The sequence below is a fragment of the Caloenas nicobarica genome, chromosome 2 (assembly GCF_036013445.1).
Source record: "Caloenas nicobarica isolate bCalNic1 chromosome 2, bCalNic1.hap1, whole genome shotgun sequence".
Lineage (NCBI taxonomy): Eukaryota > Metazoa > Chordata > Aves > Columbiformes > Columbidae > Caloenas > Caloenas nicobarica.
In genome coordinates this window covers 22,330,982-22,352,396 of record NC_088246.1, presented here as the reverse complement: position 1 = coordinate 22,352,396, position 21,415 = coordinate 22,330,982, and the positions used below count along the sequence as shown (strand labels likewise).

Here is a 21,415-nt window from a genome sequence, read left to right as displayed (position 1 = left end):
TTCAAAATAATTTTTTCACTTGGAATTTGAGGTAAGTTTAACCTAGCAAGCTCAACTCAATGTACATACAGTCCACATTTCATAAGTGGCTTGGTGCACCCCGCAGTTTTCACTTTTGAATATTTCCAGTCTAATAATTGGTTGTATGACCCACCTTGACTACTTATGACCCACACTCCTTGCTGGAAAGCAAAGACAGTAAGAGGAACAGTAAAGCATTTTGTCTCATATGACTATTTAGATAGAGGGTATCATGTTTGATTCCCATAGGCCCAGAAGATGCAGAAGAAGTTGCCCAGTAGAAGGGGGACTGCAGAAGCAATAAATGAAGAAGTGAAGCTGGAACAAGGAGTGGTTACTCTTGACACTAGCACAGCAGAAGAACTGACAAATTGCTGGTAAGTGGTGGCTGGTCCCTTCGCCCTTCGGAAGGAAGAGAAGTTTAAAAAAAGACTGGAAAACAAAAAGCCTAATGTAGCAAGATAAAGAGCAGACTAGAGCTGCTTTGCCTCTTGTCAACTCTGTACAAGACACCTGCCTGTTGTGATACAGAATGGGCTGCTTCTACAGTTCCTTATCATGCTCTGTCATCTCTGTGCACAGCTAAAGCCTCCCTGAGTTAACTGAAAGTTTCTTAATCCTTAACTCTGTGTATTCTCCTACCTCAGCTCTGGGAATCGCCGTTGGTCAGTTATGATACACAGCAAACACAGCAATTCATGTTGCACAAAACCCTTTACCCCTGCCCCAAACTTCTTCCAAGAGTATCATGCTGAGCATGTGGATATTAGGTTTTCAACCTTCCAAAGAATTGGAAGGTAGGTCAGGTTATTTCTTTTTAATGACCATAACAGAATTTTTAATCCTGATCCATGTAATAATGTAATTCAAGAGAGTATTTCCCCCTGGAGAAAACAGAGTTGGCACAGCGAAGCTGTTCTCTAAAACCAGCATGATGCATTTCCAAATGAGAGTGGAAGCTTTTCAGTGATCACTGTCCCTACTGACCGTGTACTTCTGCACCATCCCGAACAAGGACAGATGTCACCACGTGCTGACGTGCTCAGGGGCCACAACACACAGCGTCAAACCTAATGAGTGCCTTGGGCACTTCTGTAATAGAAGCAATAGTCGGGGGGTCAGAAGTACTCTGCTTCACTACACACTCTTTTACCAGAGTGCCAATTCAGATGGACAAAAATCACATTACTGATATTTTTTTTTTTTTTTAATGCAGTAGGTTTTGTGTCAGGAATATTTTAATCCATTCTACTTAAGTTATTTAACTAGTCATTATAGTGGAGATCAGTGAAATTACTTCATTTGTATAGTTCTTTTATCCTACTCAGTTTGCACAGTTCAATTCAAATAAAGAAGAGCCCCATCATCAAAAGATTAATAGAAATGTATAGCTACAAATACAGTCTAAAAGCAATACAAAATTATATTTTCAAAAGGGAAGATGTAAATTGATGGCTTGTTAGACAAACCTAGGCTCAACAGTTTTTCTAAATGAGACAATGAAAGTTACCTGAATTTGGTAGATTCTTCTAGTCTCCTTATCCAGGTGCAGTTCTGCAGTTTTGTGACTATGTGAAGATAATAATCTTCTGAATATCTAAAAAAAGCAAGAACATCAAACATTAGAATATATATGTATACTTAGAAACAGACTCTAAAACATTCAAATGATGCATGTATTAATAATAATGTGAATGGTGCATATATAATAGATTGCTTTTAGAACTCCATGACCTATTTTATTTTTCTAATTTGTAACAGTACAATCCTCATTTAATTAGCATGACCTATTAAACAACTCTTCTTAACAGTGATGTCCTAATGAACTTTTCTTTTCAGAAACTTTCAAAAGCACACTGGTTGCAAACTGAAATATTTGACCATAAATACCTTGAAGTTATTAGAAATCATCTTAAGTGTAAAAGTCTAAAATAATACAAAAAAAGCCTCTTACTTGTACTTGGCATTCTAAACTTCAAAAATGTTTTGAAATGTGGCTCTTTCAAGCCAAGATGAAGCATTACACTTCTTAGGCCTTTTCTTTTATTTACCTTATAGACTCCCCAAACTCAACTGAATAATCTAAGACCACCGACCAATACTTATAGATGTAAGTTTTCCTTCAAATTATCTTAAAGAAAACTATCTGTTGTTTTACATAAACTAGCACTTTGGTTACATCGGTACATGTAACCAAAGAGCTTTCTGCTGCTTTTAAACCCCTTCAAGAGATTTAAATTTGTCCCTACGTGGAATACTTCAGAACATGTAAGTCAAAAGAACGGAGACATTTCTTCTCTTACAGGTTCAATGTTAATACTTCTCCCATTTGTGCCTGGATACTACTATAGGTTTTTTAGAAACAATAACTCTGACTTACAAGGAGGACTGAGGGAACAGGAAGAAGAGATGCTATAGATGCCTTGATTACAAATTCTATGGAACTTATGTCTCCTGAAATGGTCTACCTTGTATTATTTTAGCAAAAATGGCTTTGTTGTTGGCCCAAACCCGGAGCATGGTGAGTCTATTTAAGCTGGAACTTGGAAGTGTGTATTTTGAACAGTTTTACAAGAGTTGAGATGGCAAGAAACCTCATTTGTTTTTAAATGGAGCATGAGAATTGATAAAAAGAAATATAAAAAAGGCTGTGGTGGCTTGCAGCAGCAGAGGTCAACAACCCAAAAGCTCCCTTCTCTCTCTGTGTTCAACATGCTTTTAGTACCACAGCTTTCTGGTAAACATTTAAAAAACCAGATCTCTTTTTTTGTTTGCTTCATAAAAGTACTGCAAATGCTAAAATTAACTTGTTTATCTACCCCCGAGTAAAATCATGTCCCATTTCTGCATGGAAAAATAAATGAAACTTTTAGGAGGAATACTGCATTAGAACTGGTCTTTGGCTCAAGTCTGCACCTATGACAACATGTATGATTTTTCACTCTCCAGACTTAACAAACTCTTAAATGAACTAGATGATTGTGACTAAACTGATTTACTGAGCCCTTGCACAACTCAAGAGAGCAGGAATGACCGGGCAGAAGTGGGAGAGGAGCGAAACCAGTTTCACTGTGGCCAATCTGACCTGGTGCAGTCTATTCTTCCTCCTTCCAGTCCAACTCCAAATCTGTTCTCTCCCTTGTGCCGCTTGCTGGTACATATTTGACACCACCTCTGTGGTTTTGTTTGTTTGTTTTCTTGTTTGGTTGTTTTTTCTCCTCTAGCTTTTGCACCTGTCTAATGCCTTCATAGGCCACTTTAATACACTACCATGGCAAAAAAAATAACCCAGAAGGGAAAAAAAAAATATGCACGTACATTTTCTTCTTCTTTAGTGTGTTAAACCAGATCAGGAAAGATTCCATCGAATGCCACAGCCAGTATAAGCAAGGAGTGATGGGAGAGGAGAACAAGGCCTTCCTATGTTGGCAGATGCCTGCTGGTATGTTGTATTAGCAGCCTTGGAACCACTGCCAGAGAAAAAGGAGCCGCTCTCCTGCTGAAGCTGCTACCTAAATTGGCTCCCCATGGGTCAGACAAATGTCAGCACCAGCACAGGGCAGGACAGGGAGTGCGTGTGGGGGGAGGATGGGACAGAAGCACAGGACCGAAATAGCCTGTGCTGATGTTGAATCACTTATCGAGTTCTTTTCCTTAAGGCTAAACAATAAATAACTCTTAGATGCTGGGACTTAGGGAAAAATTCCAAAAATTAATAGGATAACCAAGCATGAAGAGTTACTTAGGCTATCATTATCCAGGAGAAAAAAAATAAAGAAAAAGCCCAAATTTTAGCCTAAAGACGTTGATAAGATGAAGATCAGAGTCAGAAATGAAAAGAAAAATTACCATCAGCTCAGAAGGAAATTGCATGGACTGACAAGTTATTAGCGAGTCACAGGGAAACATCTGGTAAGGAGAAAAACCAAAGCATCATCCGTGCTGCTAGTTCTGAGGCCTCACGAGAAACACGGGCACTCACTGCCAGAAAAAGTAAGGACCTTCTTATACATGTAACAGAAGCCGCACCAGGATAAAGACACCACTTGCAATGCAAGACCGTCGCTGCCTTTCCACTGCTGTCCACCGGCTGGACTCGCTCTTGCTCAGAGGTGTCCCAGCTCAGCAGCTCACCGAGAAAAGCCACGCTTACAGGCCTTTACAAGGCAGAACATCACCTCTGCTCGCCCTAGCGTCCAGTTCTGCTCCTCTTGTGACTCACAAAGGGCCTGCAGACTGTCAGAAGCCATCTTTGGCAGCACTGGCACAGCACGGCCAGCGGCAGCTGTGTCCCAGCAGCACGTCCCGCGGGACAGGAGCTCCCAACCACAGCAGCTCTGCAAGGCGGCTGCCGCGGCTGCTCACACCGACATGAGGCTCCTGGGGAACGAACTCTGCTTGAATACAGACAATATTCCCACAGACTAATTCTTTTAAAGACTCAAAGTGAGGCTCTGGGATTTGCTGAAGCTGCATTTACAGCCCAGAAAGCTTTGTTTTCCTCTCAGAAAGCCTCTTTTAGCATTTCCTGCTTTAAAGGAGCCTTGGGGACTCACTCCTCCAATGGAATCAGTCCAGAAGGCCATCAGAATATCATTTCATGGCTCTGATGTAACCCCAATAGTCCTCCACTATTCCGTTTTAAAGAGCTGAGACAATACATATATTTCCACTGGCACCCAGGAGCTTACAGCAAAAAGGGTTTTATTATTAGGATAAAACAACTCAGGTAAATTGAATTACAAAATCAGGTGGACAAGACAATAATTACAGTGCTGGGAATAGTGAATGAAACATGCTTCAACCTGTTTTTGTCTGCCACTTGCACCACAACCATTATAATAACTTGCTGTTGTAGGAAACTCACTCACACTGTATGAGCCTGGCTGACAAATAACACCTGGAAGTTTTTTTTTACTTATAGTTCTTCACAGGTACGCAGTGACCTTCTACATTAACTGCAGTGGCTAAGGTGGAATTATTCACAGTCAAGGCACTGACAAAGTATAAGTATCTTCTGATTTTTGGCAGATATCTAAAGGACAACGGCAAGGACAGAAGTGTTGAGATATTAGGGAGACAATACGTAAAATGTCAGAACAGAGAGACAGATGCAGCCCCACTAGTTACTTGCTAAGCCTAAATACCCACTTGAAAAAAGCTATTTGAATTAGAAGGAAAATTGAGCCGCAGGAGTGAAAAAAGGAGATATTTCTACTTGGCAGCTTATGTTTAAGAAAGAAAAAAATACAAGGAAAAACTACAGCAGGAAATGCAAGAGAAAAGGTGGATCCCTTTTGCCTTTGGACATTTTAATGCTACCAAAACAACTATCAATTTTTAAAGCCCTCAGGAGAATGTGCACAGGGCCTGCTCTAGAATAAAAATGGAAAATTGCCAGCAAAACTCAGTATTTCAGGCTCTTTATCACCACCAGCAGCACATACCTGCTATAATAACAACTTCCCACACACAGAGCATTTTTTACTATCAAATCATTTGACTAACTTTAGTATTTTTTTTTCCTTTCAGCCAACTTAGGAGGTAAGAGCATCCAGAATGTCCCTGAAAGTCTAGAACTGCAACGTAAAGCATTTACATACTGTGCCTGTGGGTCACTCCTTGAAAAAACAACAGAAGATCCTTGCAGCTCCTCTTGGTGACGGGCAAGGAATTGCAATATTCATGGCAAAAAGCAATCCCTTGCTCCTTTGTTCCAAGCATCGGTTTCTCTTCCTACCTGCCCAATTCATCTTCTGCCTCGTTAAATGCTGCAGCTTTTAGCCACAGAATAAAGGTCTCGCACTTCGTAAAGTTTCTCCCACTGCCTCAGCTCCAAAACTTTCTAGATATGAAGAGCACGTCTGCGTTGCTGCAGCCTATACAACCTTTTAACTAATGGGATAAATAACAGCATTTATATTGCTATAACTGGACTTTGGAGGCAATGCAGTGACTGGTTGTCCTTCTCTTGGGGCTAATCACTCAATTTTTCAGTCAACTGCATTCTTTGACCTCTGTTTACCAGTTTCTCTTTTAGCTCTCACTAGCAGTGCATCAGTAACGTAGTGGTCTATTACCTTTCAAAAGAATAAAAACTTCAATGATAGTGTTGCTGATAAGATGGAATATTGGTGGGAGAAGAAGTTATAGAGGAGAAAAAAAAGAATTTAAAGAGTAAAGACAGAATGCTTGGAATATGGTGACTTAAAAATGGGTGAAATATCTCAAAACGCAATCAGAAAGTCAGGAGTGGGCAGAAAAGATGGGAGAAGTTTTAAAATCACGATTTAATATCGTTTCTGTGTTAAGGAAGAATTTGACTTCTCCAGTCCTTCGAACAGGGAAAGGCATGTAATTATTAGAAGAGGTTTTGTTTCTCATTGCATTTCTCTTCACAAATGGAGGGATAAAAAAAAAAAAAGCTTCCAGTTTTAAAGACACTGTGGCACATAATTAATTTTAAGCTGGAACTCAGTCCTAATGGGAAGCCTTTCTTATTTACAGTGATTTATTTATTTGCACATTCATACAGGCAGAATGTTGTATGTCAAAAGCAACAGGCTGTTTCTCCCATTTTCACATTAGAAAATAGCAAGATATTAGAGCAGGGCTGATATCAAAGAATTTTTTTTTGCATGTCAGGAAAAGGCAGAACAGCAAGCTGAAACTCAAAATTAATTTGGGGTGTTTTTTCTATGTATCTAAAATTGAATTATTAGTTTCCTGTGGAATAGTTACTATAATGAGGGCAATCAATTAGTAAGTTTTTATACGAGTACATTTCCGTACTTTGTCCAGTGAATATGCTAAAAAGAATCCATTAACTGAGGCTGCTCATAGCAGGAGTGTTCCCCAATCAGGAAAAAGACACTCAAGAATGAAATTATACCTCACAGATTCTCTTCAACGTTTTTGTGAATATCCTGGAATAAAATGTTGCTAACTGGCAAGGAGAAATCTTGTTGACTTATACTGGGGGAGGAGGGGGGGAATCTAACTCTGAATAAATCTAATTCATGTGAAATAAAAAATGCAGGCAATCATTGGTTGAACAATTTCAGTTTCCTGTTATTAATATCATCAAGAATTATGTAAAAAGAGGACAACCTTTTTCCCTTCTATTTAAAACAAACAAAGCAGAATGCACAGCAAACACCTACCTTTTCTTCTTGATAGATGATGACAAAATGTTGTCCTGAATTGCCTTACATTTTGAAGCCTGTTCAAGCTGGTAAATTCCATTTTTATTAACAGTTGTTCTGTTAAAAGGGAGGGGAGGGAGGGGGCAGAGAAGAGAAAAAGCAACAAACTTTAAAAGAGAGAACATATTCTGACAATGCTGTCACATTTACTTTGCTATGACAATAAGATTAATAACTGTTGATTTAGCTGAAAACATTACCAAAGAAATCTTATTGACTTCTGTTGTGAAGCTTTTGTATAAAAGGGGAGTTTGCTGCTAGTGACTATAAAATACCCGATTCTTTAAAATAACTCTGTTTCATAGTCTGAATTATATTTTCTGCTTTACACTGTAATCAGAAAACGTAGTTAAAAAAAAAAAAAGAAATTAAATGGGGAGCCTCTTGAACATTATGTTTTGAAGATATTTAAAATATTCACCAGTAAAATATTTAGCAGATGAGATTTCCTGAAGTTGTTGATGAAATGCAACATTCAGAGACAATACAATATGCATAAGAAACACCACAGGTGAAGTGGATCTTTTTACTTGGACCTTTACTTCTTGACTGGAGATTAATGCTTCCTCCCTCGTTTATTCTTTATTTACACAGTGAAAATAAATATTTGCAGAAGGAACCAAAGCAAGTTCCAGACAGTGATCTTTAATTCCTGTTGTCTTATTTTCACCAAACTGCTTGTGTGGTCCTCTTGCACTGCAGTCCTGGTAGAAGATTGAGCTGTAAATTAGTAAATGACCGAGATACAAAGGTCTTATTCCATTCACCTCAGTTCACCCTGTATTGAGGTTCAGTTTCACACAATCACCATCTTCCTTCACCCCGCTTCTGCTGTGTGTATTGCCATTTACCATGAAGTTTCTTCCCTCCAGCATTTTTATTTCCCTTGTTTCTGACCATCTTCCCCCCGCCCCAATCCATTTGGGTTCTTTCCACTGATTCACCACTTACGGAACACCTGGACACTGCATGTTTGTCCCAACCAGAACTAGAAACACAGAAGACACAGATGCTGGATCATTCCCTCACGAGCGCGAGCTGCAGCAGTGAACACGACCTGTGCTGCTCTCAGAATCACACAACAGCCGAGCCATCTGCGTACAGTGGCACTCACACACGGGAAAGGGTCTTCCTGTTTCGCACACAACGCCCTCTGCTTCTGAACCATCATCCCTTCTACTAACAAGGACCAAACTGCCATTACCTTCACCTCTTAAAACAGAGCCCACTTATCAACAGGATTTCTGACAAGCTGATTTTGAAGTTCTTACTTGGCAAAGTTGCCATTTCAAGCCACAGAACCACAGAAGGGTTGAGGTTGGAAGGCACCTCTGGAGATCATCTGGTCCCACCTGCTGCTTGAGCAGGGCCACCTAGAGCCAGTTGCCCAGGACCATGTCCAGACTGCCTTTGAGTATCTCCATGGTTGGAGACTCCACAACCTTCCTGTGCAGCCTGTGCCAGTGCTCAGTCACCCTCACGCTGGAAAAGCATTTCCTGATGTTCAGAGGGAACCTCTTGTGTTTCTGTCTGTACCCATGGCCTCTGGTCCTGTCACTGGGCACCACTGAGAAGAGCCTGGCTCCGTCCTCTTTGCACTCTCCCTAAAGGTATTAGTAAGGTCACGCCCTGAGACTTCTCTTAACTAAAATTTTAAACAATCCACATGAGAAGAAACTGACTGAAGAAGAAAGAGCAGAATAAATGCTTGTTTATTTTGCTACTGAACTGATGGCATGTTCACAGCTAAGACAGGGGAGGAATAGGAACAGAGTGCCTTGCCTTCTCTTTCCGTTGCCCATGAATTTCTAGTGATTCAGTCACTCCACAGTAGCAATTCACGCAGCATGTGGGCTGCAGAGGAGAAACATCAGCTCTCTCCCTTTCTTTCCGTCAGGAACTTCTCCCCAGTATACACTTGGTGCCCCAGAGGCAGTCTGCAGTCTGCGTGCCCCTTGTTGAGGGCACTAGTAAGACAACACGATACAAACCTCTACCCTTTGAGTTCTGCAGGGTCTTTAATAATAACAGCTGGCGCTACCTGCTGAGAGCTCCTTGGCTGATTTTGCATACAGCTCCTTATCTAATTCCAGGAGTGACATACAAACATGAGGGCAGAAGGCTCTCAGAGCATGCAGTTCAGAGGATCAAGCACACAACTCAGCAAGTCTTACACAGTAAGTGCCAGCAAATATTCTGCCTACACCATTTACACACACTGGTTTATTGCAGCTTGAATGGTTCTGTCTACACCAAAGAACCAGGTGGGCCCTTTCACAAGAGAACCCAATACCAGTTCCCAAATGCAGTTAGTTAGCATGCAGTAATGTTTCCTTTCTCTTGCTTCTTTAACTCAGTAAGCTCAAATGATTCTTCTGCAGCTTAAAGTATGAGAAATGGCTATAGGCAAAGCTTAGCAGTATAAAAAAAAAAGAAAAATAAAAAAAAAAACCCTATTGATATCAGAAGCCAAGTGCATGTTATTGGTGCAAATAAGTCTTTCAATACAACTCAAAATGAGGCTGCTGGATGCTGTTTTCAGAAGTGGCCCCAGCACTGTGAGGCACCACTGGTCAGAGGAGACCTTCCCTGCCACACCGAGCCAGGCAGGCCGGGCCGGAGCCGCTCGCGGCGCGGTGCGTTCGCAGGCTCCATCAGAAAAACAACGTTCTTCCACCAGTGTTTCAACTCTGTGCAGAGAATCATTACAAGGCCCTTATAGCTTCCTATTAATTTATGTCCTGAGATCAGTGGAAGCAATGAATAAATACTCTCTCAACCAGATGCAAGCTTTACTCAGACTTTTAGTCTTTTTAAACTCATAGCACCAAGATCAACCAACGCGAGTTGCCTGTTTTTTAATACATAATTGCTTTTTATGCACACATTTTCAACACTTGAAAATTTAAAAAAAAAAAAAAGGAAGAAGTCGGATAAAAAAGAATGAGCAAAATAAATCCCTGTTCTGTTTTGTCATTAAATCCTGACAATCACTTTTACAGCCATCAAAGGGAGAAATAAGAAATGAGTCTTTCCTTCCCTTTCCATGGCACATGTAAAGATTGGTGAAAATGGCACAATTGTGAGGAAAAACAGATATTAATTTTAATCCAAAGTCTTTATCCAGGCGCAAGGCAGGCGCAAGATAGATCACCAAAATACTTCTTCTGTGGCTATTTCCACACAAAATTTACTCAATGGTCTTTATATGGCGCAAAAAGATAAAAAATAAAACAATTTATTTGCAAGATATGCAAAACAATGACTTTTCCTAGTAAAAGTTAAATTTCTGCATTTCTGTTTCACTGAGTGGCCTCTGCTTCACATGAGTGAAAGATTTTTTGCATTCAGATAAAGAGGGGTGTGCAAGGGCCAGTCCAGACTTCTGCTGCATTATTCATTGCAGAGTTGTGCAGACAGACTCAGATTAGATTTCTGATCGCTTAGGACAACTACGCTAGGCAACATTTATCACTAAATGAATATACCTGACCTAGTGGATGACAGTCGTTGTTCAATACTTAGAACTGCGCTAACACTTCTGCAATGAAATGGGATAATATGCCTAACAACACAGATATCAGGCTACATTCAACTAATTTTTCAAAATCTTAAACTAGATGAGAACTTGAAGTGGAAACCATGTTACATTCTGTTGGTTTGAACTCATAAAACTGATGAAACGGAAATTTCTGCTGCATTTCCCTTAGAGTTTAGATGTACTCAAAGGCAACCTCACTGGCCAAAATCTGAAAAAGTTTTCTTTTTTTTTTTTAATCATATATAAACAGCTTGAGGACCACATCCTTCCTAGGAACTCAGAAACTACACCATCTGTACTTTAATAAATCCACAGTTAGATTAAGACCATGTGCCACATTTATCAGCACGTTGTTATTCTATATCTTGCTCTCAGGAAGACAGCAGTTCCTTAAACTGTAAAATTAATTAAAACAAGGATTGCACCCACCTTTAGAATAAGAAATAGGGAAACTATATGAAAAGTCCACGACCCCTTTTGCTGCATCTGGAACATTCAGTCCTGAGACTACAGGAAGCCCTAGTGCAGGGAATCACCAGATGGACAGGTACCTCAGTTAACACAGAGTTCGTGGGCAGCAGTGGTACAAGGAGGGCAAGAAAAGAGAGGCTCTTTAAAAACAAAAGCAACCTCAATCCCAAACAGTTAGCAGAGTAGGAAAATGCGTGGACATAAGATAGATGAAGAAAAGGATGAATGGCAGGGAAAAAAACAAAAACCCCCACAGATGGAAAAAGGAAATACAGTGCTGTCAATTATACTATAACATAAAGATATGCCCAGGACCAGAAGTCTAATCCTCCAGAATTCCCATAAAATCAGCTGGAAACAATTGGAAGAACTTGGGGTGAGATTTTCAAAAGAGCTCAGAACTGGACTGTCTGCAACTGGATTGAAAGCAACAAGAATTTCACTCCTAATTTCAGCAGAAGTTAAGTCCAAACTGAGTGAAAGGAAAAATCCCACTCATTAGCTTTACTCACTCCGTGCCCAGCAGAGCTAGTTGTTGCACTTTCTCTATGGCTTCCTGCTCTTGTCTGCCTGAAGCAGCACTGGACCTCTGAACCCTGCTCCAGCTGAGCATCTCCAGCTGAAAACAAAAAGTTCTGCATGCAAAACTGCACATTTCCATCTTTCTACCAAACTGGCACTGAACAACACTATCCAGATTGTGAACACCTTCTGTCTTAATCTCTTCCTTGAAAAGATTAATTTATATTTGAATCTCATAGTCTATTAGTTGAATACTATTAAAAAACATAATCCATACTTCCCTAGGAAGGGTGCTCTTAATTGTTTTCATCTTTGACACTATCGCCAATGCATCAGACGATAAAAATATAGTGACATTTTTAAGGTTCACAACACCTTGATTAGTAGGGCAATACACAATTTAAATGCTTGGTGAAATGGACTATAAAAATGGCTTTATCAAGCCATAGGAGTAAGAATTTGTCTTGTAACATTAATCACAGTAACTATGAAAGAGACTGATCTTACTATTCTTGTTCGAGTTCCCATGGAGGTTTTGCTTATCTAAGGAATGCTAAATCAGGTCTTTAAGATAAGCTGCATTTTGAAATTATTTGGAAGACCTTCTGGTGCATTCACCACTTGTACCTAACATCAGATACTTTTTATTTATAAAATCCATACACCACATGACACATGACAAGCAACATTCAGAGTCTCACAGTGGGTAAAGTGAAAAGAATAAGGTGCTTACACTAAAATGATGTTACAATAGTACATGATAGACAGAATGACAGAGCAGTTTCATTTGGACCAAGTAAACAGAAAGAGGCTGGGAAACCTTTCACCACTGTCAGAACATAAATGTGTCCTGGCAGCGGCTTTCAGCTGAACATCTATTCATTTAGACAGAACTAATACATGAGGCATGTGTTAGAAATGTGCTCCTAAAATATGTCTGCATGCATCTCTCGGGAATGAAGGAAAAAAATACTGAGAGAGCGGTAAAATTAGTGAAGTGGCCACCAGTGCCGACTGATCTAAACTGTAGCAAATTATTTGTGCAATATACCAAGCTACTGTTCATAATCAAGGTAATAGCCTGTCTCTTCTTCCCCTTCTGCCTGCCAGAATGCAATATTTTGACAAGAGACAGAATGTACAGGTCTCTGTAGCACAGTTAATTAAGTATAGTTGTTTATTCCCTAGGCCTGCATAAAGACCTGCTGCTGAGAGAGGAAATGGAGAAACCAACACTATGAACACTGTATTAATACTAACTTGTTTACTCATAGCTCCTCAATCACTTCCTCCCACTGTTCAATTACCCCAACAGCCTCTACACTGTGCTTGCCTTGGACCTGCAAAGACAGAGAGTAGGTAAGGGAAATAGTAAGTGAATGCCGTAAAATTGATGACACAAACAGAATAACAGAGTAGTGGTGGTCAGTTGTGCAGGGTACTGTTGCCTTGTTATTACTTGTATATAAAGAATACATAAATAGTGCTTGAGAAGACTATTTTCATTTCCCTTGTAGGAGCTGGCATTATTTATCTTCTATATATTCCTGGGCAGTACAAAAGGAGCTAGAATTTCTGCCCAAGCTTAACATAGCACACCCTTGGCCTCAAAACAAAGAGAAGACCACCTAGCTCCTCTTATTATTGTCACCTTCCCTGATAAGCACCAGCAGTACTGAGCCCTCTATTTTGCTAATAATGCTGTGACTACACAAACATACCAGCACAGAGGTGGGGAGGGAGGACCTCCCTGTCTAAAGGTGAGACAAGAGACTACTTGTTTTGGTTGTACTGTTGGCTTAAGCAAGTTTAAACTGTATTTGCAGGTACAGCTTAAAATTGAGAGGACGGTATAAGGCACAGGCACTAGGATTTACCAGCGAACCATAGTATTGCAGTGTAAATGATACTGGTTCCATGAATAAATTTGAGGACTACTAGAGAAATCGTACTAACTGGTTTTAGTAAGAAACTGTACTAACAGGCATAGAAGGCTGCGAAATAAATGCAAGACAAAAACTGGAAGTCATACTGTAAAGGCAGCCGATTTATCTAACAAGAAAAAGTGGTAAGAAATGTCCTGTAAGAGACAAACCACATCTTCAAGGTTATTTACTAAGATCTTCAGAGAACTCTAGGTGCCTAGCCACCATCTAATTAAACACCACTGTGAATAATAGCTGCCTAAATATCTATGACGGTCTGACGGTCTGAACCAATCCTCTCTATTTCACCCTTTCATTTTTCAGTTTCATCCTTTTAGAAGAATTACTCAAAGTAAAACAACAGATTAGCTTTCAGTATTGCAAGGCAACCAAATAACAGGATCTTAAGGATTCTTCAGGAGATGTTTGGTTACAAACATGTCTCCAAAAGCAAAGGAAATCACAAGATTAAGAAGATTAATAATAAGAATAATAAGAAGATTAGCTTGCCATTCTGAAGATTGTCTTGATTACATATACTTGGAGTTCAAGAAGGATAATGCCCAGTTTTTTCCTTTCGCAGATCCTCCCTCCAAAGTTGGTAAGAAAACCTTAGCTTGTGTTAGGGAACAGACTGCCTTAGCTTATTAAATTATTGACTATACTGGTTCTTATAGAACTTGGTTAGAAACTGCTTATATAGAATTCGCTTAGCATAAATAAGTTTGCTTAGCATAACTTCTGCAAGCTGTGAACCTTAGCACTTTTTGCTTTGTTAAGTAAAAAAGGCCTCAGAGTCTTCAAGCTAGAAGATAAGGGGAGCTGCACCCCTGGAGATAAGTGAAGGAACAAAATGGTATCTAACAGAAGACGAGACACAGAATAATGTTTTGGTTATTGCCAAGAACTTATTTCTCTCCAGCTGCAGGCACAAAATAGCAACAGAAGGTCAGGACTTTGACTGACGGCCTGACTGACAAAAATTAAGAGATCCAATGAAGAACAGGGAAACCCTGGACTCTAATTTTGCAGTTGGCTTAGAGTGACACACAGTGGGTGAGGCCTTGGATTGTGGGGGTATAATTGTCCAAGTTTTTTTCCCTGAGGGCTCCTCTCCAGGAGGTACCCAGCTCGAGCTGCTCCACACTGTACCTTGTGAATAAATTATTTATTTTAGGAGAATTTCTGGAATCTGTGCCTGAGTCTCTGCTACAGGAAAACCAGGAAAAAGGAACTTTGCTAACACTTGCCAGAAAAATGCATTACACTGAGGAAGAGATCACAGTCTAACCTAACATCCATGCACATCCTCTCACTCTTACGCAGGAAAGGACTTTGCTGTCAGCAACACGACAATGCTATTCAGACTGTCAGGGTACTTTAGGGAAACCATACTTCAGGAAGTCTGCACCAATAGAGTTTTCCTAGTTTTATGCATCAACATAGCCTCATGTGATAAAAAATTCAGTAACCCCTATACAACCTATTCCAATGAGGGACTCTTCCGTCCTTTCGCTCTACTCATGGATACGGCGGCAAAACCCCACTGCAAACTGGAATCTAATTCCTCTCGACCAGACCATCCATCTCCATCACTGAGGGATGGTTTGAATCTCCTGAATGAGTCCAGATGCTCTCTGGATCAAACCTCTCCAGCATGGCCCTCAGCCAGGCCCAGTCCAGCTGCTGCCTGAATCAAACCCCTCCAGCGTGGCTCCATGCCCAGTCCAGCTGCTCCCTGGATTAAGTAACAGCTCCTGGTCAGTCCAGCAGCTCTCTCTCCTTCCTCATATCCCAAACATGCACCACAAGCTCCTGGCAGGCCAGCTTACTGAGTGTAGTCACTCAGGTGAGAAAGAACATCCTCTCTTGGATTCAGGCAGCAAGCCATCCCTCCAAAGACACCACAGTTATAGGAACTAGAGCAAAATGAAACTTTTTTTAAATGAATAATTCACTTGTCACACTTTTGTGGTCACTCAGTTACAAAAAAAATACAATTTCAAATTGATAAAAACTGGCTCCAAATTGGTGCCAAAATCCTCCAAGTGTATTAAGGAAAAACGTGTATTTAAAATCTCATGCTTACATGCCTTACTATAGAGATTAAGAACTGACCCATACATGCCAAAGATTTTCAGCCCTCTTTGGTACGTGCTTCTTTGCTCCAGTTGTGACTGTACTAACAGCAGTTGGGAAGAAGCTGGACTCCGTTCTCTGAAATGCTCTCTGCTCGCATTTGTACTCAGTTTGACTCCATGGTTTAGCACACAGAGCTGGGTGAAAGGAGACTGCAGCTCAGAAAGGGAAAAGGAGTATGAGAAGATGGGGTGCGGGGAACCACAGACATAACACAAAACAGAGTGGAGAGGAGAATGGAGTGACAGCTACAAAACTTAAAGCAGAACAGAGTACATACTGCAAAACCAATAAATTGTAAGGAGTGGAAAAGAAGAAAAAAAAAGCAGAAGGGGAAAAAATGAGCACAGGAAAGAAAAGCAGGCTAGAGGCACATAACAGCAAATGTTCCTGTTCCTTTTCCTGTTTAATTCTGAAAGATGTTGTAAACTTACAACTTGTAAAAGTTCGAAATTTTGAGCCAAGGAGCACAAAGGTCTCTCATCAGAAACATGTTAAGAAACCAACTGTGCAGATACACTGCAATGGTTACTATGACTAACGTCACTTGCCTTCACTTAGGGAAAGCACATGCTGTTTCAACCTCAAATTCAGCTAGATTAGGTGAAATGGTGGCCTCAGTAAGGTTAACTGCATTGTGACCATTCACTTCAGTATAACCAGACATCACAGTTCCCATTAAAGAACCAATTCCCCAGTTCTTTATAATTTTTATCATGTGTTTCTGACCATAATATATATTAACATATAATAATCATTGGAACAACAATGCTAATTAGGCCATAAAGTAAGTAAGACAGTAAGTAAAAGACAATAGAAAAAATATTTGTGAATGACTTCTTACATAGTAATCTCTCGTGTGGATTACACTACCCTCTTCTGCACTGTTTTTCTACAGTGTGTGAAGACTCAAGAGCACGAAAACAGTCGTTAATATTGAAGCCTGCACATTAAGACGCGACTGGTTTCACAGCTAATTTTGCAAACTATTTTCATATTAAACTTCACAGTATAAAATAACATGCTGTAATGCAAATATCTACACTGATCTAAAGGACCAAGATGGGGGATCAAGCAAAAGGGCTCCTACAAAGTAAGATGCTACATAATATAAAAATGCTTCATATTTCTGGCCTTCATCCTATTGATTTTAAATGAGAAATCTGTATTTTTAACTAAATACACATTACAAAAATGGTTACAATGTTACCCAGCTCCTGCTTCACCTTCCTGGAAAGAAGAATAAAAGATACCTCGAACATGCCATTCAGCAAGCACTTTTTGCATCGTATGCTAACGAAACTGCTACACGCAACATGTTATCGGGCTCAAAACCAAGGGCAGAGTGACAGCTGTCATTAAGAGGGCCTACGAGCAAATAATTTATTGCAGTCCTAGTGAATTTTCATTTCCTTGGTCTAATAGGTCTTCAACGCTCCCTCTGATTGAGCTGCCAAAGCAAAGGAAGCATGAACTGGAGTGAAGGCACATTTCTGCTCCCGTAGACCCCTCCAGCCGGACCCGCGGTCCCGCTGCCCGGCGGCGGGCAGCCCGTACCTGTTCTCGCTCTGAGGCGGGGACGGCACAGGGGACCTGAGGGCTCGCACCACTTTCGGCGTGACAGCAGCTCCTCCCGAGTCCTCCTCCCAGCCCCTGGCAAGCGAGACAGGAAAACAAAGTTGTCAAAACCAGCGATTAAACATCAGCAGGCGGGAGCGGCGCCGCTTTCCTCCCCACGAATCGTTCACACGCCGCCAACAGCCGAGCCCAGCCCAGCCCAGCCCAGCCGCGCCGGGCTCCGCCGCGCACCGCGCCCGGCTCGCCGCGTCCCGCTCCGGCTTCCCCCGCCGGCTCCAGGCTCTCCCGCCCCGCAGCCCCACCGCAGCGGGGGGCCCCTCGGCCGCCCTACCTGGCGCGGAGGGGCTGCTGGCCGCCCAGGCGCAGGAGGCAGCCGCCGAGCAGCAGGCTGCCCAGCGCCGCGGCCAAGGCGATGACAGCCCGCATGGTGCGCTCGGCAGCAGCGCCCGCCGCAGCTACGGCCGCCCCATAGTATTTAAGGGAGGCCGCGGGGAGGGGGAGGCGGCCATGGCAGCCACAGGGTCTCTCCGCTCCGCCCCTCGCCCGTTCCGGCGGCCGCAGCCCTGCGCCGCCGCCATCAGCCCCCCTCCCACCGCGGCCGCCGCTCGCAGGGCCGGTGGTCGCGCTGAGGGGCCGGGCGGGGGCAGGCCGGGCTCCCCGCCAAACTTCCCCTCAGGCGGGCGGCGCGGCGCTCCCCGGGCAGGTCCCCGGAGGGTGGCGGCGGCCGCCGTGCAGGGGGCAGCTCGGCGGCAGCTGCGGTTTCCCCGCTCGCTGCCGGGGCGGCGGTGCCGGGGCGGCGCGCTGAGCTGCCGCGGTGTGAGGGCAGGACCCGGGAGGCCTTGCTGGCGGCCGCTCGGGCGGGCTTCTCGATAGCAAAAGCGGCAGCGCGGTTGCCCTGCGGTGCGAGGGGGGTAAATACTGTCGGAACTTCAGCCGGGAGGGGGTGAGGCATCGGTGTGCGGGGGTCACTGGCGGGGAGCCCCCGAGCCTGCCGTGCCCTCTGGCTGGTGCAGCGAGGTTGGAGCTGCTTTAATAGCTCTTAGTTGTAAATAACGTTCTATGCGTTTAATAAAATGTATTTGCGGTGGTTTTGGTAAAGAAACGATTCTATAGTAAGTTAGCATCTTTTTGCCTAATTGTGTATTTAGTGGTGTTCTCATAAGGCCAGCTAGTGGTATGAGAAACCTTGTAAGATGACAAGGTGCCATTAATTAGGCCACTGTTATTAAGAGAGTGGGTGGTAGCAATGCTATACTTTTCAGCAGCCTTCCAGTTGTGAGCCAGCTGACACCTAATTTTTGCAGATTCTTCCCAATTCTTCCCTATCCTTCCCTTTTTCTGTATCTCCAAGCATTCCCTTAAGCCTTGGAGCTGCTCTTCTTCCTCGAACAATGGCTGGAAAGCCTCAAAATAAGAGCTCTGCTGCAGCTGTATAAATGAAGTAATGAGGGGCTTGATATTGTGACTGGTAAGAGGTTAGATACGGCAGTGAGAAGCAGCATGCCTATGGTCCATCAGAGGAATGGCACCAGCTGTGATGGGGTGTGCCAGGAAATAGCTAATTATTTTTTTAGGGCATCTGTGAGCTCACTGGTGAGCAGAGCTGTGGGTGCTGGTGGGAGGGAGCCGGCAGCGGTTGTGCTCCGGTGTGACCGGGAGGGTAGCGGGTATCGGACTGGCTCAGTGCACAGTCCCCCTGTGAGCGCAGCTCTGTCGTCCTCTTGGCTCTGAGGTACTTAGTCGTAATAGAGAAACAAAGCCAGTGTTAAGACCTCTGAAGTCCTCAAGTAGTTTACTGGTTTGAGGTTGTCATGGGTCATAAAAGTCTTGAACGTGAAGGTGTTTTATCACCATTGTCAAAACTTCAGCTTCAGGCCTATGCTGTAAATCCAGCTGACATTGTATATTAACATGTAGGGGCCAACAATCCAGCTTTTTAGGGTACGTATATGTTCACAGGCTAGCGTGTGCTAGAAATGTCAATCCCACTGTTACCTCTGTAAAACTTGAAGGTTCCTGCTTATGTTAGTGGATATTATCAACTATGTCATAATATCTGTTAAATACTCTATGTAAAACAACAAATCTTTCAGTTTAGAAAATCAACTGGTGTTCTATTTTGGCGCTGAATGAAAGACAACTAAGAATTAAAGTCCAGAAAACTATGTTTTTTTCCTTCACTGTTATTTTCTTCTGCAACAGTTTTCCCATGAGTCCTCAAGTATCACTGTCAGCTAATCCATGGGAAATTTAGTGATGTCAGTGAGGACATCATATTTCAAGTTAGAGGTCTGTTGCCAACACCAGTCTATAATATCAGCAGAGATTTTTTTCCCAGATCAGAAGGTTAATCTTTGTGTCATATTGAAGTTCCTGCAAAAAAAAAAAAGGAAGATTATAAACGGTATCGGTTTAAATTAGACTTGGCACTTAGTGCTTGTCGTTTACCAACAACTTTACAAACCCTTATTGATCGATTGTCACAATATCTCTGGGTGTTACCAGGCTTAATTTCCTGGCAGAGCAGCTTAGTAGAGAGGTTAAGTGACCTAACTAAAGGGTGAGATGAGAATCAATGGTAAATCAGGATTCAAATTTAGGAATGCTGGATTCAAAGATAAAGTTTCTCTTGCATCACATTGCCATGTCAGAAGCGATGGTGTCAAGTAACATGACACAGAGGGTCAAAATGATAAAGGCATACATGCCAAATATGCCATACATGAAAAGACAAAGACCGAGCAGTGTACAGAGACTGTGTCCCATCCGTCCTCCTGACAGCTGGAAGCTGCTGCATCTTGGCAGCATCCCCCAGCCTCTGACTCCCATTAGCTTCCAAAGTCAGTGGGAACTGATAATTGCTGGCTTACACAGAAGGAAGAGATCAGTAATCAGCCAGGTGGTGTCATGATGACTTTGTTGCTGAGTTCCTACAACCCTACTTAGCTGCTAATTTGGAAAAGGAAAATGTAGCCGTGGGTATCATCTGTGAAAGGCTGCTGCCCCCCAGGTTGACAGGATTGCATCTCAAAAAGAGTCTGGTGGTGGTGCCTGTGGGGCTGCTGGTCACATGGAGCTAGCTTAGCTGCCTTATTTCCAGCAGCTAAATCATATTAAGAAGTAATTAATGCTCATTAAATGCTTTCCTAATGCTGCCTTCTCATCTAAGCAATGGCTGTCATAGGGATATTAGCTATTGCAAATAGGAGGGGAGATGACTGGTACAATTAGGAAGAAAAAAAAAAAGTACTAAAGATATTCATTGAAAGTGGAGTCCCGCATTGTGGCAAAGCATGAGAGTCCCCGGAGTGAGGTGTCAGTGCAAGACCACTGGTCATCCATGTGAATGCTTTTAGCCAAAAAAAAAAAAAGTGCAACAAACTCATAGAAACAAAGCATCTGTGTTTCAAACTGGGAGGAAGTAATTGGTTTGTTGCGTTCCACAACTTTTTCATTTATTTGCACTCACAGTTTTGGGCAACGTGGTTTAAATAATTACAAACAACAAGAACTGAAATGCTGTCTGCCAGACTCTAGGACATCAAATTGTCCAGATAATTTCACAAAACAACAAAACCCAGCATGTTGCTGTATTCCACTTAAAAAAAAAAAAAAAAAAAAAGTAAACCAAACCCAGTAATCACTTTGTGTGGCTGTTGCTGCCGTGCTTTGTCAGTCTGGCCTTAAGGTTTTTCACTATTTTTCAGGACAGGATTTTGCGTCCTGTAACTTACAAATTAGGCTTTATGACTTTATTTAAATAAGAATGTAATAACTAAATTCAGCCAGCAAGCAGTCTGTTGAGGTCTGTGTAAAACTAACTGACATACTAGCTGTTTCAAAGGAGTTAAGCGTACCCCTGTTTTGAGATGTCCACCAAGTGTGCAAGTGACGACTCCCCCTGTACAGCACTGTTCACTCTCCAGAGGAGGTCAAGGTGAAAAAAGTCAGGGCACATGGAGAAGTCCTCAAGATGCTGAGCATCTTATAAGATGTCACACCTATGGTAGGAC

General features: G+C 42.2%; 1 protein-coding gene across 3 annotated transcripts in view; it reads right to left on the bottom strand.

Annotated features, from left to right (window-relative positions):
- ST8SIA6 (ST8 alpha-N-acetyl-neuraminide alpha-2,8-sialyltransferase 6) overlaps positions 1 to 21,415 on the bottom strand; it is a 66,650-nt gene that overhangs the window by 29,326 nt on the left and 15,909 nt on the right. The window contains exons 1-4 of one of the 3 annotated variants that reach the window (XM_065627713.1): positions 17,734 to 18,029; positions 17,382 to 17,477; positions 7,185 to 7,283; positions 1,532 to 1,618 (exon numbers count right to left, since the gene is read on the bottom strand). In XM_065627713.1, the coding sequence (XP_065483785.1) occupies positions 1,532 to 1,618; positions 7,185 to 7,283; positions 17,382 to 17,477; positions 17,734 to 17,828 (377 nt within the window). In that variant the 5' untranslated portion in view covers positions 17,829 to 18,029. Of the gene's footprint in view, positions 1 to 1,531; positions 1,619 to 7,184; positions 7,284 to 17,381; positions 17,478 to 17,733; positions 18,030 to 21,415 lie in introns of those variants that run through there. The other 2 variants (XM_065627711.1, XM_065627712.1) reach the window with 2 other exon arrangements.